Raw genomic sequence first — 18949 nt, 5'->3', positions numbered from 1 at the left:
TTTCATGCATTTACGCATTTATTTATGCACTTATGATTTTTTTTGTATTTATACAATTATGCATTTCTAGCATTCATTATTTTATTTTTTTTTTAGATTTGTTTATGCATTTTAATGGACTTATTTGTTTATTTATACCTTTATTTATGCATGTATTTATACAATTTTCAGTTATTTGCGCATTTACACAGTTTATTCATGAATTTACACATTTATTAATGCATTTATTCATGCACTTATTAACTTTTTTTATATACAATTCTGCATTTTATGCATTAATGCATTTTTTAAGGATTTGTTTATGCATTTTTAATTAACGTATTTATGCATTTATTAATGAATGTTTTTATGCAGTTATTCAGTTATTTGTGCATTTATGTGTTTTTCATGCATTTACACATTCTTTAGATGTATGTGTTTATTTACTCATTTATGCATTTATACGTTTTTTCATTTATGCCTTTATGCATCTATTTACTGACTTACTGATGCATTTATTAAGACATTTATGCATTTTTTTTTATGTATTGACATAATTTTATTTAACAGTTTTCTCCACACTCATTTTTAAAATGTAAAAAAAAAAAATCTCATTGTATTCAATCATCATTCTGTACTTTAAATAATATTTAAATAAATATTTTTTATTTTAATTAATATTTTAAATTATAAATAATTTCTTATTTCAAGAAATTTGTACATTATGGTAGTATTAGCTGTACTGCTTAATAACATATAATGTTAATCTATCACATTTTAAAGGCATTAAAGAGACTTTAATTATCTTACCTGGGCATATGACTTGGGCATGTTTTTGTGAGATTTGTTTATATCTGTAATGTAAGAGAGCAGAATTTGATTGTGTGTATGTGTGTGTTTAGGTTGCTGGGATGCTGCAGTTTGCCGAAGCGACACACAGCGAATCAAACCTCAGCAAACTGATGGTCTCTCAGATGAGTGATGCTTTGGATGCCAAAGACTCGGATGCGTTCACGCAGAACATGTTCAAGATGACCGCGCTGCTTATTAGCACTAAAGGTAACGAACGCACAGATGATCACATGGGCCGCTTTGAATGCAGTTCATGTTTGAATGACACAAATGTCTCTGTCTCAGATTGGGATCTTCAGCTGCTGCATCATCTTTGCTGGTCTCCTCTGAAGATGTTCACAGAGCAGGGCATGGAGACGGCCATCGCCTGCTGGGAATGGCTGCTCGCTGCCCGCAATGGGATTGAAGTCCAGGTAAGTCTCTAAATGCATAATTATAAGTGCCTCATGTGCTGTGAAATCGCAGTGCTCATTGCATGTATGTGCAGTTCATGCGTGAGATGGCGGGCGCCTGGCAGATGACCGTAGAGCTGAAGATGGGCTTGTTTTCGGAAACTGAATCAGAGGCCGATCCTTTAGCTGCTTCAGAAGAGAGTCAACCGCTGCCCCGTCCACCCAACGTCACACCGCATTCGCTCTGGATTGAGGTCTGTATCGCCCACAATAGCACGCTGCTATTTTGATTTAGAAATTTAGCATTCTGTCACTTGTTCACCAATGGATCCACTGCAGTGAATGGGTGCCGTCCATTTTATCAGCTGTTTTGTATCCAAACAGCTGATAAAAACATCACAAAAATCCACACTACTCCAGTCCATCAGTTATGTCTGCTTGTTTAAGTACATTCATCATTAAGACGTTTTTAACTAAAATACTAGTCCATAATTCGTTTTGTAACATTTTCAAAAGTCCACCTTCTGTTGTCTCTCACATAAAAATCCACATACATATTTATTTTGCAAACAGTGCTTGATCTGTACAGATTTCTCTCCTGATTCAGACCAGACGACTTTTTTTTTATTTATTTTTATTTTTTATTTTTTTTCTACAGAAAGCAAAATTAGGTCTTGTAGTTTAGCAATTAGCAATAATTTAAAGTTAAAAGTGGTGTCAATAAATTTTCTTCATATCTGTTTCAATGAAGAGACAAACTCTTTGACATGTTGGATGGCCTGAGAGTGAGCACATTTTTCTGAGCAAAATTTCATTTTTGGCCGAACTATTCCTTTAAGAACCGGGGTGTGTAAACTTTTGGACTGTGGGATTGGAGCATTTTGTTACTCTTTTGTCTTCTGAGAAACATGTAAGTAGCTTTTTATGTAGGTTCTAAAGGGCAGTACTAAATGGAAAAAACAAGATCTTTAAACAAAACAAGAAAAAATTTATTTATACAATTATTCAGTTATTTGAGCATTTAAATAAGTGTATTCAAGCATTTACACATTTATTCAAGCATTTATTCATGCACTTACGACATTTTTTTTTTTTTATACAGTATTTATACAGTCATTTAGATTTATGTACTTTTAATGAACTTATTTATGCATGTATTTGTACAGTTATTTGTGCATTTATGTATTTTTCATGCATTTGTTTATGCACTTTCGCATTTACACATTTTTTTAGATGTATGCTTTTGTGACCCTGGACCACAAAACCAGTCTTAAGTAGCACAGGTATATTTGTAGCCATAGCCAAAAATATATTGTATGATCAATTTTTCTTTCATGCCAAAAATCATTAGGATATTAAGTAAAGATCATATTCCATAAGATATTTTGTCACTTTCCTAAATTTGTAAATTTCCTACCTTAAGTAGTAGGAAAATTGCAGGTTCCAATTTTTTACATTTATGCATTTATGCATTTTTTTTTTATGCATAGTGACAATTTTATGTGAGGTATGCAAACTTTTACTCCACACTAATTTCTAAAATGTTAAAATAAGGGCAGTTCTGAAGGGCAGTACTAAATGGAAAAAATAAGATCTTTAAGCAAATCAAGAAAAATTTACACAAGTCGTCTTGTTCAAAAGTTTTCACCCCCTGGCTCATAATGCATCATGTTTCTTTCTTCAGCATCAGTGAATATTTTCACCCTTTGTAATAGTTGCATATGTGTCCCTCAGCTGCTGTCAGTGTGAAAATATCGATTTCAAAATCATACAGTCACTGTTAGAAAGATGCAGAATAAGCTGGAAGCCAAAGAATGTGCAGGACCTGGAGGATTTTTCTCTGTCTCAGAATGATCATGTCATTACATTCCTCATATTTTGATGTTTTTTGGGGTGTGTGTTTAGTTTCTAGTGCAGAGATTTGAAATCGCCAAGTACTGCAGTGCTGATCAGGTGGAGATCTTCACCGGTGTCCTGCAGAGGGCACTGTCCCTCAGTGTCGGCGGACCCAAGAGCTGCCTGAACCGCCATGTAGCTGCTATAGGACCCCGATTCAGGTGATGCTTTAAACATATCCAACACTATAGGGACAAAAATAGATTGAAACCCATTAAAACTGCAGTATTTAAACTCAACGCCATTTAAGCACAATAACACGGTACTATCAGTGGTACTACTTTCCACCACTTTGGCCAAATACTCACCTTTTTTCCTTTTTTCTGCTACTACAGAAGAAAAGGCAAATTGAACTGAAGTTATGTTATCATAATTGTGTGGGTGTAGTGGTGTTGGTAACAGAATGTGCTTTGTATGTTTGTACGGAAAAAAATGTGTTGCGAATGGTGTTTTTTCTTTAAATCTGACACTGCACAAAAAATAATAATGCATCAGAGTTAATGTTGTTGCTGATCATTGACGTCTGCAATAATAAAAATAAATGCTTAGCATTTAGAAATGGAAATAATCCCACCCACTTTTTAAAACAAAGTTAGGCCACTTTAGTGAAATAATATTGATAACTGTCAGTGCAAGCATGTCTGTAAAAAATATTCAGTATTTCATATTTAGTACAAATTTCAGAATTAAATTAGTAGTAATAATCAATATTTAGTGTTGTTGTTGTTGTTGTGTATAATGTACTTGTGCTGTATGTATGTGTGGGGTTTTTAGGCTCCTGACTCTCGGTCTCACTCTTCTTCATGCTGATGTGGTCACTAATGCCACCATCCGTAACGTCATGAGAGAGAAGATCTACTCTACTGCCTTTGATTATTTCAGGTATGAACATCAACACAAAACAGTTTAGTTTAGTAAGGCATGTTTAGTTTCTCATGCAGCATCTGACTGTATTGTGTGTGTGTTCAGTGTGGCTCCACGGTTCCCCACGCAGCCGGAGAAACGCTTGCGTGAAGACATCAGCATCATGATTAAGTTCTATGCGTGTCTGCTGTCAGATAAGAAATATCTCACAGCCACTCAACTCGTCCCACCAGGTGAACAAACACTTTTCATAGTGTACATCAGTGATCTTTAGCTCATCCACTCGTTAAGTGTAACATTAATGACATATTTGTTTAGTTTGTGATATGAAGCACTAGGGCTGGGTGATATGGGCAAAAAATTATCACAATAAATTTTTTAGTATCAGTCGATATCGATAATTATCACGATAAATGTCAAATCTTTATTTCTTTCAAGTTTAAAGTCAGATTTTTACTTCAAAGTGAAAGTTGTAGAAACTAGGCCATTAAGTTTCCTTAACAAAATAAATATCTAAATAGAAAAATTAATTTTTGCATATTCTAATGAGTTATTGTTTCAAATCAAGAAACAGGTTTGGGTAATAATAATATATAATAATAATAATGATATCACTTTTTTGTCTCTTAGAAATGCACATTTGATAGTAGCTTGAGGATGCAGAGGTAAATTTTTGTTAAAAATTAAAAATTGTAGCAACCTCAGTTTTATATGGTTCAATTTATTCTGACCCATTTTTTTTTTTTTTTTTTTTTTTTTTTTAATTAAGCATTGGTCTCCCATAGTAGCAAGCATACATTTTAAATCATGATAAACGCAGTTAAAACCACACATAATGGTACCGCTATACCATGGTAAATATATTTGCATGAAAAATGGTAGTCTAAAAACTTTATACTGAATGCACACACGCTATAGCTTAATCACAATACATACTATAATTATATACCATTACTCCTGTAATAAAATTCAATGTTAATATCCAACATTGCTGCCAAAATACCATGATGCAGTGAGTGTTACTACAGTAAATCCATGGTAAATGATGGCGATGTGTAGATTGAAAAGCCTTCTGACTGTCTCCTTGCACACAGCTTTAAACTAGTTTGAATTACAGAGTCATTTGTGTTCATCGCTGAATTCAAGTGTTTCACACTGGATCTCGCTGCATCAAGATAATAAATAAATCTTCTCTACTGAGCTCGCACAGCGTGGGAGTTTGAACTTTGGTCCGAGTGGATAAATGGTCCGTGTGGCGCGATTCAAATGAGTCGCGCTGTTTCGTTCCGCTTTTGGCACATAAAAATTATATCGAACATTTATTGAATTCTTCATATCGTTTTATCAAGGAAAATTATATCGCGATCATTATCGTTATCGAATTATCGCCCAGCCCTATGAAGCACCTTCAGCAGTGTCTTGCCTGATTCTTATATGTTATTCTTATATGTTCTAGTTTAATTTGGGCTTAAACATCAAGATTCCACCTTAAAATGTCATGTTTATCTCAGTTTCAGTGTGTTACTTGCTGTTTCTTTTCCTCCTGGTTCTGCCCTTGCTTGAACAGCATTTAATTTATTGGACCTTGTATGTATGTGATGATGATGTTGTCTGCGCTGTCAGATCCTCAGGACGTGTCGGTGAACAGTCTGTCGGTGATGGCTGTGACGGACTCCAGGAGCAGTTTGGATGCGGCTGTGGGTTCCAGACAGCAGGCCACACAGGGCTGGATCAACACGTACCCGCTGTCCAGTGGCGTCTCCACTCTCTCCAAGAAATCAGGTCCTCACACAGCATTTATTCCTCTTTTTAATGACATATTTTGGGCTGTTAGAAAAAGTTATTTTCCAACTGTCACTTTTGTTGTAGGGTCATTCCGTGTCAAATCAATCAAATTTTAAAAACTTCCCCAGCTCAAATTTTTGATGAAATTTAGATTTTTGAATGAAAGCCAAAATATTAAATGTTGTGGATTAATATTTACGCAGTAGCTGATCCACTATTGTGTAGAGGGAGGACAAAATGAGGATTTTCACCTGAGATTCAGAGTCAAGTTCTGTCATTAAAATCTGTTGACTTTAGCAGTCTTTGTTGCATTATGTGCCAATGGTGACCATTCAAAAATGGGGAAACAGCGCTTTTCAAGTTTTTCTCAAAAGTTTGCATGCCTGTAACTCAAGAAGTATTAAAGATATTCCAATGCTCTTTTAGATATTGGATCTTAACAAACTTTCCTTTTGGCATCTTTATTTTCAATGCCCTATGAGATTCAGTTCCAGAGATATTTGAATTTTAGTATGGCTCCAGGAGTAAATCGTTAACATTTACACATTTTCAATGGTCAAAAACCAAATGTGGGTCAGTTTGCAAAAATATGATGCACCTTTACTTTTAAAGAGGAATGTTTGAAGAACAAATAATGTTAAAACTAGGGATGTATCTTGTTTCTTTTTGTCAAGACAACTGCATTGAACATACCAGTGCCACAAATAATCTTTTTCCAAAGTTGCATGCCTATAACTCAATAAGTATTAAAGATATCGCAATATGATTTTAGACTGTAGTTCTTCATAAACTTTCTTTTTGAAATCCTCATTTTTAAGGCCCTACATCATTCAGTCCCAGAGATATGGGGATCTCAGTCAGGCTCCTTGTCCATCTCTAGTTTTAACATAATTTGTTATTCAGACATTCCTATCATATTTTTGCAAACTGACCCACATTTGGTTTTTAAAATTCCAATATCTCTCTAAACCGAATCTCATAGGGCATTAAAATAAAGTTGTCAAAAGGAAAGTTTGTTAAGACCCAATATCTAAAAGAGCATTAAGATGTCTTTAATACTTCTTGAGTTACAAGCACGCAAATGTTGTAGTGCTGTTTCCCCATTTTTGGATGGTCACCACTGGCACATAATGCAACTAGGATTGCTAATGTCAACAGATTTTACTAATAGAACTTACAATCTCTGTGCAAAAATAAGCTAATGATCTTTCTGAAGTCATTTTTACCCCCCCTGTAACTTGACTCTGAATCTAAGGTGAAAATTGCCATTTTGACCTCCCTCTACAAAACAGTGGATTACTCAGTAAATATTCATCCATGACATTTAATATTTTGGCTTTCATCACTATACATGTCTATCTTTCTTCAGAAAAAATCTTAGCAAAATCAAAAAATTGAGCTGGGGACCTCTGGTTGATTTGACACGGAATAACCCTGTGGCACCTTCTCTTTTCTTTGTCTTCATACTACATAAAATACACTGGCAGTCAAACATTTGGGCACATCTACTCATTCTGTATTGGGATTGTTTCCCTTATGTTTTATTAATAGTGTGGTAATAAAACTCTTTAACACAAATGGAAACTGGTTAATGATGCAGAGATTGAAACGTGACATGAAAACTCTTATTATTGAGTTTCTGCATTGTCAGTGCATTTATGGTGCTTCATACAATACTGATTGTTTCATTGCTTCACAGTGAGAAAATAACAAGCAGGAGAATAACATTAATGTTGTAAAATTCATCAATTGAGAAATGAATTTCAGCTGTGAAGCAGCTCACTAAAGACAATAGTGTCATTATTCAGGGTAGTTTAGTTCAGTGTTGATTTAATTCAGTCACTCAGTACCTAATCAACCTACTGATGTGCATCTTGGAATATTTTAAACACAACAGAAGGAGAAATGTGTGTGATGAGCACTTCAGGATGCTTCATAACAAGATGCATCCTTTTAAATTAGTTTTGTACAGAAATTTATTCATAAGCCCTATTTATATTTGTCTACAGTTGGATCTGTGATTCTCAACCAGTTATATTTACAATATATTTACAGTGTTTTTGCTGTAATTATGACAAAGCTGCTTGTTTTTATTATTTATTACATTTTTAATTAATATAATTTAATGTGCATTATTAAAATTTTAATACATTTAGTTAAATAATATAATTTAAAATAATTTATCTTTATATAATTATGGTTGTTAAAATAATAATAATCTTCACTAAATTAATGACTAAAAAGTATACATTTATTGTAAATTACAATAAAATGTATAATTTTATTGTAAATTAAACAATACATTAATTTGTTATATTATAATAAATTAATAAATTAATGTATTAATTTAAATTAAATTTAAATGTAAAGAAAATGTATTAAGTTTTTTTTTTATACATTTTTTTTTTATTGATATAATGATTTAATGTGCATTATTAAAAATTGTAAAAATTGCATTTATTTAAATAATATAATTTAAAATTATGTTTCTTTTATATAACTATATTGTTAATAAAATATTAATCATCTTTACTAAATTAATTACCGAAAGTATTAATTTATTGTAAATTATAATAAAATGTACACTTATTGTAAATTAATACATTAACTTATAATAAATTAATTTATAAATATAAATTAAATTTAAATGAATTAAAATTAATAAAGACATTTTATTAAATTAATAGTGTTAATATATAAAATGAATGAGTTCTGTAGTCACAAAATAGTTCATGTTTTGTTTTTTATTTACATTTTTATTGATAATGATTTAGTGTGCATTATTAAAAATTGTAATACATTTATTTAAATAATATAATTTAAAATGATGTATCTTTATATAATTATATTGTTAATAAAATATTAATCATCTTTACTAAATTAATTACTAAAGTATTAATTTATTGTAAATTATAATAAAATGTACACTTTATAATACATTAACTTAATTAATAACTTAATAAATTAATTCATAAATATAAATTAAATTTAAATGAATGTAAATTAATAAAGACATTTTATTAAATTAATAGTGTTAATATATAAAATGAATGAGTTCTGTAGTCACAAAATAGTTCATGTTTTGTTTTTTATTTACATTTTTATTGATAATGATTTAGTGTGCATTATTAAAAATTGTAATACATTTATTTAAATAATATAATTTAAAATTATGTATCTTTATATAATTATATTGTTAATAAAATATTAATCATCTTTACTAAATTAATTACTAAAGTATTAATTTATTGTAAATTATAATAAAATGTACACTTTATAATACATTAACTTAATTAATAACTTAATAAATTAATTCATAAATATAAATTAAATTTAAATGAATGTAAATTAATAAAGACATTTTATTAAATTAATAGTGTTAATATATAAAATGAATGAGTTCTGTAGTCACAAAATAGTTCATGTTTTGTTTTTTATTTACATTTTTATTGATAATGATTTAGTGTGCATTATTAAAAATTGTAATACATTTATTTAAATAATATAATTTAAAATTATGTATCTTTATATAATTATATTGTTAATAAAATATTAATCATCTTTACTAAATTAATTACTAAAGTATTAATTTATTGTAAATTATAATAAAATGTACACTTTATAATACATTAACTTAATTAATAACTTAATAAATTAATTCATAAATATAAATTAAATTTAAATGAATGTAAATTAATAAAGACATTTTATTAAATTAATAGTGTTAATATATAAAATAAATAAGTTCTGTAGTCACAAAATAGTTAATGTTTTTTTTATTAATTTTTTTTTATTGATAATGCTTTAATGTGCATTATTAAAATTAACTTATTTATTTAAATAATATAATTTCAAACTATTTATCTTTGTATAATTATATTGCTAATAATAATAATCATTTTTACTAAATTAATTACTAAAAAGTATTAAATTTATTGTAAATTACAATAAAATGTACAATTAAATTATTTATTTTATTTGTTTATTTATTTATTTTTTTTTGCTTTTTAATTTTCATTCTTTTTGCAATTAGATTATTTAAATATATTAAAAATAATTTATTGATTTTTAAATACTTTTAAATCATCCTGGGGCCATCTTGGAAGTTTGCTGAGATCATTTTAGGTTTTAAGGATTATAAGAAACATGCATTCAGTCAGGTGTCAAAATGTTTCACTGTACAATGTACCTTTTCTTTTTTTTTTTTTTTTTTTTTTTTTTTTAACAATTTGCTCTCAATCATCAAAATTTTCTTCATCCTGCGACCATTTTTGTATATTAAATTCTCATCTCTTGTAGGTCTTTCAAAGAAGACGAACAGAGGAACTCAGCTGCATAAATACTTCATGAAGCGCAGGACGCTGCTGCTGGCCCTGCTGGTGAGAACATAGTTATCATACTAAAACCTACCAAGCTAAATATTGCATTTTGAAATGTTGAATTAGTCTATAATTAGACTAAATGAGCACTTGTGTGTTGGTAGGCCAGTGAGGTGGAGCGTCTGACCACGTGGTACAATCCTCTGGGCAGCCAGGAGCTGCAGATCTCTGCTGAACAGTCTGTGGAGACCAGCATCACCAACTGGAGGTCAAAATACATCAGCCTGACTGAGAAACAGTGGAAGGACAACGTTAATCTAGCGTGGAGCATCTCGCCGTACCTCGCCCTACAGCTGCCGGCCAGGTGAGGGACTGAATGTGTGACGTTTACAATATATTTTATGCATTTGCATAATTTGCAAGATAATGGTAAGGTAATTAATGTTTTTATTCATTAAGGATCCATTACATTGATCAAAAGTCACAGCAAATACATTTATAATGTATATAAATAAATAAATAATTAAATGCTGTTCTTTTGAATTTTCTTTTCATCTGTGAATCCTGAAAAATCAAATGTATCACAGTTACCACAAAAATATTAGCAGCACAACTGTTTTCAACATTGCTAATAATCAGAAATGTTTCTTAAGCAGCAAATCAGCATATTAGAATGATTTCTGAAGAATCATGTGACACTGGAGACTGGAGTAATGATGCTGAAAATTCAGCTTTATACGTAATACATTATATTTTACATTATCCATTATATTTTGCAGGTTCAAGAACACAGAAGCCATTTTCTCAGAAGTGACCCGTCTGGTTCGGTTGGATCCGGGAGCCGTCAGTGACGTTCCTGAGGCTGTGAAGGTGAGCATCCAGAACCAAATGAAAAATTCGTATTATAAATATTTGTACAAAATATTTGGAAAATTCAAATATGATTCAGTTCCTGTTACATTGCATTTATTAAATTTTTTTTTTGCTCACTTTAGTACTGTACTGTTGATTTGATTGATAGTTGTTATATATTTAAACCTATTTTTTAATAGTTATTATTTTACCCTATTTCTCTATTTTAATCAATTAAATAAATTGATTAAAATAAATAAAATGTATTTTTAAAATTTGGTTAAAATAATTATAATAAAATAAATAAAAATGTACTTGACATAACTAAAAGTTAGTAAATAATAATAAAATGTATTTATTTCTTTTAACTTTTTATTTTTAACCTATTTTTCTATTTTAATCAAATAAATCAAAGTAAATAAAATCTTTAAAAATTAGAATGTAATAAAAATGTGATTTGACATAACTAAATAAAAAGTTAATAAATGAATAAATAAAATAAATATTTGTAAAATTATATTATATTTTTTTTATTATTATTATTATTATTATTATTATATCTAATTTTATGTTATTCAATTTTTAAAAAAATATTTTTATTTATTCATTTTAATTTATTTTTAAAATGTTTCACTTTAGTACTGTACTGTTAGATTGATTGAGTTATTATTGACTAAGTTATTTATTACTTTTTATATATTTAAACCTGTTTTTACCCTATTTTTATATTTTAATCAATTAAATAAATTGATTAAAATAAATAAAATGTTTTTAAAATAATTAGAATAAAATAAATAATGTGATATAACTAAATAAAGTTAGTAAATAAATAAAAATGAATAAAAAATAATAATAATAAAAAAATATTTTATTTTATATTTTATTATTATTGTGTATATATATAATTTTGTTAATCAAAAAATGTTTACATTTATTTTTATTTATTTATTTATTTTTATTTTTTTAATTACACTAATTACATTTGTTTTCTGTTCACTTTAGTACTGTACTGTTAGATTGTTTGATTGATTGATTGGTTAACATAATGAGAATAAAATAAATAAAAATGTGATTGACAACTAAATAAAGTTAGTAAATAATAATAAAAAGTTTTAATCAATTAAATAAATCAATGAAAGTAAATAAAATCTGATTTAAGAATTAGAATAAAATAAATAAAAATGTGATTGACATAACTAAATAAAAGTTAATAAATAATTAAATAAAAAATGAATAAATAAAACCGTTAAAAAAATGTATTTGTAAAATATATTTTAATGATTTATTTATTTAATATGAATACAATAATTACATAAATTCTCATCAAAATATGCATCTACACTGCCTGTCGTCTGCATCGGTGATTGTAAATATGTGTTTCCTGCTGTAGTTTCTGGTGACGTGGCACACGATCGACGCTGATTCTCCTGAGTTGAGTCATATCTTGTGTTGGGCTCCGGCTGATCCTCCAACGGGCCTGTCGTATTTCTCCAGCATGTATCCGCCGCATCCGCTGACCGCTCAGTACGCCGTCAAAGTCCTGCGCTCCTTCCCGCCTGTACGCGTAACACATCACTACACTCATGTTATAATAATCTTTATCTGTGATCAGTTTGAGTGCTTTTTTAATGCATATTTTACTCTCGTTCAACAGGATGCAATTCTGTTTTACATCCCACAAATTGTTCAGGCCCTCCGTTATGACAAGGTATAGTGTATAAATAATGCAAAAATGATTTGGATGTGCAGAGTAAGATTTGAAAAGGTATAAATCAAGTTGCATGCACCATTTTGATGTTCATGTGTTGTATGCAGTCCATATCTACTGTGACATGTGAGTGCACTAATGATACTGTTGTGTATTGTTGTGTAGATGGGGTACGTGAGAGAATACATCCTGTGGGCGGCACAGAAATCTCAGCTTCTGGCCCATCAGTTCATCTGGAACATGAAGACCAACATCTACACAGATGAGGAGGGACACCAGAAAGACCGTAAATAAAGCTCCTCTTCACTATCCTAAGTTTTAAAGCCCATTCACACCAAGGATGATGACTATATTAGCGTCCACGCAAACAAATAATAATGTTCTAATTATTCTAAGTACTCTGCAGTTTTGTCGTCTGCCACTTGAAGTGCTTAAGCTCTTAAAAGTCTGCATGAAATGAAAATTCACCATATGTATTTTTCATGTTGTAGATCTTACTATGCACTTATTGCATTTATAAAAAAAAATCATAACCAGATCTGCCATTGAAACTGTGCAGCTGTTATTGTAGTTTTTAATATATATTTTGATATTTCAGTATTTAATAGTTTTCATTATTTTTTTTTATTTGATTTAATATTTGATTTTTTTTAAAATACTTAGTTTCATTTTAATTGTTTTTCATTTTAATTTGAATGTTAGTAATTTTGACAAAATTTGTAAATTTGCTTGTTTAATAGTTTTCATTCTTTTTTATATTTAATTTAATATATTTTTTTTAAATAATTTGAAATGTTTTTAATTCATATTTTAGTTTTTATTATATTATTATTACATTGTTAATTTTAATTAAAGTTTTAGTAGTTTTGTTTGTCAAAATTAGTAATTTTGTTTGTTTTTAATATATATTTTGATATTCAGTATTTAATAGTTTTTATTACTTTTTTATTTTATTTAATATTTAATTTCAATAATTTGAAATATTTTTAAATTAATATTTTAGTTTTTATATTTAGTTTCATTTTAATTGTTATTCATTTTAATTTAAATTTTAGTAATTTTCTTTATCAAAATTAGTAATTTTGACAAAGAATGAATGTAATATATTTGATTTAGTATTACATTTTTTTTAATAATTTAAAATATTTTTAATTAATATTTAGTTTTTATTTTTAGTTTTATTTAAATTATATTATTCATTTTAATTAATTTTAGTAATTTTGTTTGTCAAATTTAGTAATTTTGTTTGTTTTTAATATATATTTTGATATTCAATATTTAATAGTTTTCATTAATGTTTTTATATTTTATGTAATATATATTTTTTTAAATAATTTGAAATATTTTTAATTAATATTTTAGTTTTAATTTTTAGTTTCATTTTAATTATATGTATTAATTTTAATTTAAATTGTAGTAATTTTGTTTGTCAAAATTTGTAATTTTGTTTGTTTAAAGTTTATTATTTTTTTATATTTGGTTTAATATACATTTTTTATCATTTGATATTTTTAATTAATATTTTAGTTTTTATTTTTAGTTTCTCTAATTATATTAATCCTTTTAATTTAAATTTTAGTAATTTTGTTTTTAATATATAATTTGATATTTAATAGTTTTCATAATTTTTTAAATATTGTTTTATATTTATTTTTTTTAATAATTAGAAATATTTTAACTAATATTTTAGTTTTTATTTTTAGTTTCATTTTAATTATAGTATTTATTTTAACTTAAATTTTAAATTTTAGTCATTTTGTGTTTGTCATTTTTTTTTTATGTCTCTATAGTTTTATCCATTTTATTTAATTTCAGTTTTAGTTTTAGTTTTAATTATTTCAGCACATCATGAGAAAAATTGCTTTGACAACTAACTGAAATAAAATATTTCATTTATTTATTTATTTATTTATTTTTTTTACATTTTTCAATAATCCGTTACACTTGGATGTACATCACTATACAAAAGACAATATGTGTTGCTACTTTCATTTTACCACAGACTTTTTTTTTTTCTGTGTTTTCTAGCTGACATCGGGGATCTTCTGGAGCAGCTGGTTGAAGAGATCATCGGTTCTCTCTCGGGTCCGGCGAAAGATTTCTATCAGCGCGAGTTTGACTTTTTCAACAAGATCACCAATGTCTCAGCCATTATAAAGTACTAGAAACATCCTGAACATCACTGAACAGTCTTTCTGCACCTCCTGTTTCAGTCTCAAGATGGCGCTGATTTTCCACCATGTTCATTTTTATGTTTGAAGCTGAAATCTCCTCTGTGTTCCTCTGCTCGTATTTCAGGCCGATTCCTAAAGGTGACGAGCGGAAGAGAGCGTGTCTGCGAGCCCTGTCTGATATCAAAGTCCAGCCAGGTCTGAATATCTCTTCATATTCATATTGGTGACTGATTACAACTTTTTAAATAATTTGAATTACTTTTGGTCTGTCTCTCAGGCTGTTATCTGCCCAGTAACCCTGAAGCTATAGTCTTAGACATCGACTACAAATCAGGAACACCAATGCAGAGGTACGACCGGAGATAAACACACCATACAGCGTCATACACATGTTTGATGCGCAATAAAAACACATATCTGTGTGTTGTTTTTTTGTTTTTTTTTTTTCCCTCTTAGTGCTGCCAAAGCGCCGTATCTGGCCAAATTTAAGGTGAAACGCTGTGGAGTGAGTGAACTCGAAAAAGAGGGTACGCAAACTATTACAACACAAACATAATTCTGTAATTCCATAAGAAAATAGCTGTGCTTGCAAGGCAGCCAAAGTGTTTTTGATGAAGTGATGTTAGAAAAAGTAAAAACGCACATGTGGAAGGAGGAGAAGAGAGAAATTGATAGTAATGCACAATATTATGGAAACCTGTTTTCACTACACAATTAACAATTTTTTTTTTTTTTTTTTTTAAAAAGGTAATTGCAACTTTTTATCGTAGAATTTTGACACTTTTTCTGTTGTAAGTTTATATCTTACACTTCAAACTTCTTAGAGTAACAAGTTTATATCTTGCCATTTTGTAAAAAGAACTGAGAAAGGAAGGTAATATTTATTTATTTTTATTTGCAATATTTTTAATTAATATATATATATATTTTATTTTTGGTTTCATTTTAATTATATTATTCATTTTAATTTAAATTTTAGTGATTTTATTTGTCAAAATTAGTCATTTTGTTTAATAGTTTCGTATTTTTTATATTTGATTTAATATTTTTTTAAATAATTTGAAATATTTTTAATTAATATTTTAGTTTTTAGTTTAGTTTTATTTTAATTATATCATTCATTTTAATTTAAATTTGAGTCATTTTGTTTGTTTAATAGTTTTCATTAATTTTTTATATTTGGTTTAATATTTAATTTTTTTAATAATTTGAAATATTTGTAATTAATTTTTTAGTTTTTATTTTTACGTTCATTTTAATTATATAATAAATTTTAATGACAATTTTAGTAATTTTGTTTGTCAATATATTTTGATATTTTTTAGTTTTTATAGTTTTTATCTCACACTTCAAACTAGTTTATATCTTGCCATTTTGTGAAAAGAATTGAGAAAAGTATGTCAAATTGTTTTTATAACTTGAAATATTTTTAATTAATATTTTATCTTTTATTTTTAGTTTAATTTTTAACTGTTATTTATTTTACGTTAAAATTTTGTAATTATTTTTCATTTCATTTTAATTTTATTATTCAGATTATTTTAATTTAAATTTTTGTAATTTTGTTTGTCAAAATTAGTAATTTGGTTTTATAGTTTTCGTAATTTTTTAATTTTAGTAATTTTGTTTGTCAAAATTTGTAATTCTTTTTGTTTAATAGTTTTCATAATTTTTTTATATTTGATTTAATATTTATTTTGTTAATAATTTGAAATATTTTTTATTAATATTTTAGTTTTTATTTTTAATTTAATTTTAATTATATTTGAATTTACATTTTAGTAATTTTGTTTGTCAAAATTAGTAATTCTGTTTGTTTTTAATATATTTTGATATTTATTTAATAGTTTTCATTATTTTTATATTTTATTTATATTATTTTTTTAATAATTAGAAATATTTTGAAGTAATATTTTCGTTTCTATTTTGAGTTTCATTTTAATTATAGTATTTACTTTAACTCTTACTTTACATTTTTGTCATTTTGTGTTTGTCATTTTTATCTCATGTTGTTTGTAGGTTTACTGTGTCGCTCAGACTCGCTGGATGAAGCTCAGAGTGGAGAAGAGGCACAGAAGATCTGCTGGCAGGCGGCCATCTTTAAAGTAGGAGACGACTGCAGACAGGTATCAGACTTTCACATTTCTGTTTCATGAGCTTTGTTTTTTGCCGTCCTTCATATACATATTCATTTATGTTTCAACTGTGAAATCCAATTGGATAAGCAAGTTTCACAGCTCAGTAAAACAGCTCATATGTGACCCTGGACCACAAAACCAGTCTTAAGTAGCACGGGTATATTTGTAGCAATAACCAAAATACATTTGTATGAGTCAAAATTATTGATTTTTCTTTTATGCCAAAAATCATTAGGATATTGATTAAAGATCATGTTCCATGAAGATATTTTGTACATTTTCTACTGTAAATATATAAAAAACAAATTTTTGATTAGTAATATGCATTGCATAGAACTTCATTTGGACAAATTTAAAGGTGATTTTCTCAGTATTTTTATTATTATTTTTTTTTTTGTGCACCCTCAGATTCCAGATTTTCACAGAGTTGTATCTCGACCAAATACTGTCCTGTCCTAACAAATCATACATCAATGGAAAGTGTATTTATTTAGCTTTCAGGAGATGTTTACATCTCAATTTCAAAAAATTGACCCTTATGACTGGTTTTTCCAGGATCACAAATGGACTCACACCTGTTATTTACTAATGCACGATGTGAATTGCATACAGAAGTATAATTTGTGAGTTGGTGACCTTTTTAAACCTTTTTCTTTCATCCTCTTCATTTGTAATACCTATTAACTGTGTAACACATCCTCTCATGGCAAATTTTACTTTTTTTTTTTTTTTTTCTCCCAAAGGATTATTTCTGCCAATGTTGCAACTGTGTGAAATCAATTTATATTTAAACAAGTAATATGTATATTTAAATATGTTATAGAAACCATTAAAAAAACAAATGCATTGTGCAGTATGTAAATATTTTAAATACATTTAAGTGATATAATAAATCAGTTAAATGAAAAAAGTGTAAGAATTTTAAGTTATTTAAATGAGAAATGTGAATGGAAAACATTTAAGTGGTTTAACTGATTCAGTTTTTTTTTGTTGTTGTTGTTGTTGTTGTTGTTTTTTTTTTTTTTTTTCTTTCTCTTTTTGTCTTTTTTTTCTGATTTTCTCCCTCTAGGATATGTTGGCTTTGCAGATCATTGGTCTGTTTAAGAACATTTTCCAGCTGGTGGGGCTTGATCTGTTCGTTTTTCCATATAGGGTGGTTGCTACAGCACCAGGGGTGAGTTTTATTGTATTTTATTGTATTGTATTTTATTGTTTTATTTACTATTATTTTATTTATTTATTTTAAATATGTACTTTTTAAAGCTATTATTACTATTATTTAATTTATTTATTTACAAAAAATGTATTTACAAAAAAGAAAAATAGTTTTTTGTTTGATTTAATTTTTTTAAATATGTACTTAAAAAACTATTCTTATTATTATTATTTTATTTAATTATTTACAAAAAAGATATTTATTTACAAAAAAAAATACGAAAAAAAGAAAAATAGAAAAGTTTTGTTTTATTAATTAATTAATTTTATTTATTTATTTTTTTTAAATATGTACTTTTAAAACTATTATTTATTTATTTTTTTTTCTTAGTTTTACTGGCTGCCATCAGACTTTATATTTTTTCCCCACCAGTTTTTATGCATTGTACTCATTTTGCATTGTTTTTGGGCAGGTTTAGGTTTGATTATTGGTAATGATTGTTTAATGGTTGTCTGGGTCTGATTTAATCCAAACCACACAACTTGTTATCCATGTTGTCTGTGTAACTAACCATTATTCTGCGTCTAAACTTACACAAATAATAAAACAAGACATCCGAACAGCCCATGTTTATTGTTTGTCTTCACATATGATCATTACCTGAAGGGACAAACACACACATCTCACTGCCTGCATTGCATATTAATTCACTTTATTACATTAGTTGATGTTTATGTGCTGCTCCTGATCTGATTTGCAATATATGAGAGTGAATGTGAGAGAGATGACCTGTGCTAGAGGTCAGTCCACAGGTGTGATGCCAACAGCTTTTGA

At 27.7% G+C, this 18949-nt stretch overlaps 1 protein-coding gene across 1 annotated transcript; it reads left to right on the top strand.

Moving 5' to 3' along the window:
• Positions 1-879: 879 nt before the first annotated feature.
• LOC127158355 (phosphatidylinositol 4-kinase alpha-like) lies at positions 880-18213 on the top strand. The gene is made up of 19 exons (XM_051101507.1): positions 880-1038; positions 1117-1244; positions 1319-1477; positions 3129-3280; positions 3894-4001; positions 4089-4216; positions 5607-5765; positions 10068-10147; positions 10252-10451; positions 10867-10957; positions 12330-12497; positions 12594-12647; positions 12813-12933; positions 14676-14805; positions 14946-15016; positions 15099-15171; positions 15278-15348; positions 16841-16947; positions 18029-18213. The coding sequence occupies exons 1-19, from the start codon at positions 891-893 to the stop codon at positions 18203-18205; spliced, it is 2325 nt and encodes a 774-aa protein (XP_050957464.1). The 5' UTR covers positions 880-890; the 3' UTR covers positions 18206-18213.
• Positions 18214-18949: the final 736 nt, after the last annotated feature.

This window comes from Labeo rohita, unplaced genomic scaffold (assembly GCF_022985175.1).
Source record: "Labeo rohita strain BAU-BD-2019 unplaced genomic scaffold, IGBB_LRoh.1.0 scaffold_1473, whole genome shotgun sequence".
NCBI lineage: Eukaryota > Metazoa > Chordata > Actinopteri > Cypriniformes > Cyprinidae > Labeo > Labeo rohita.
Note: the sequence above shows the minus strand (reverse complement) of the source record. Positions and strands in the feature narration are given on the sequence as shown.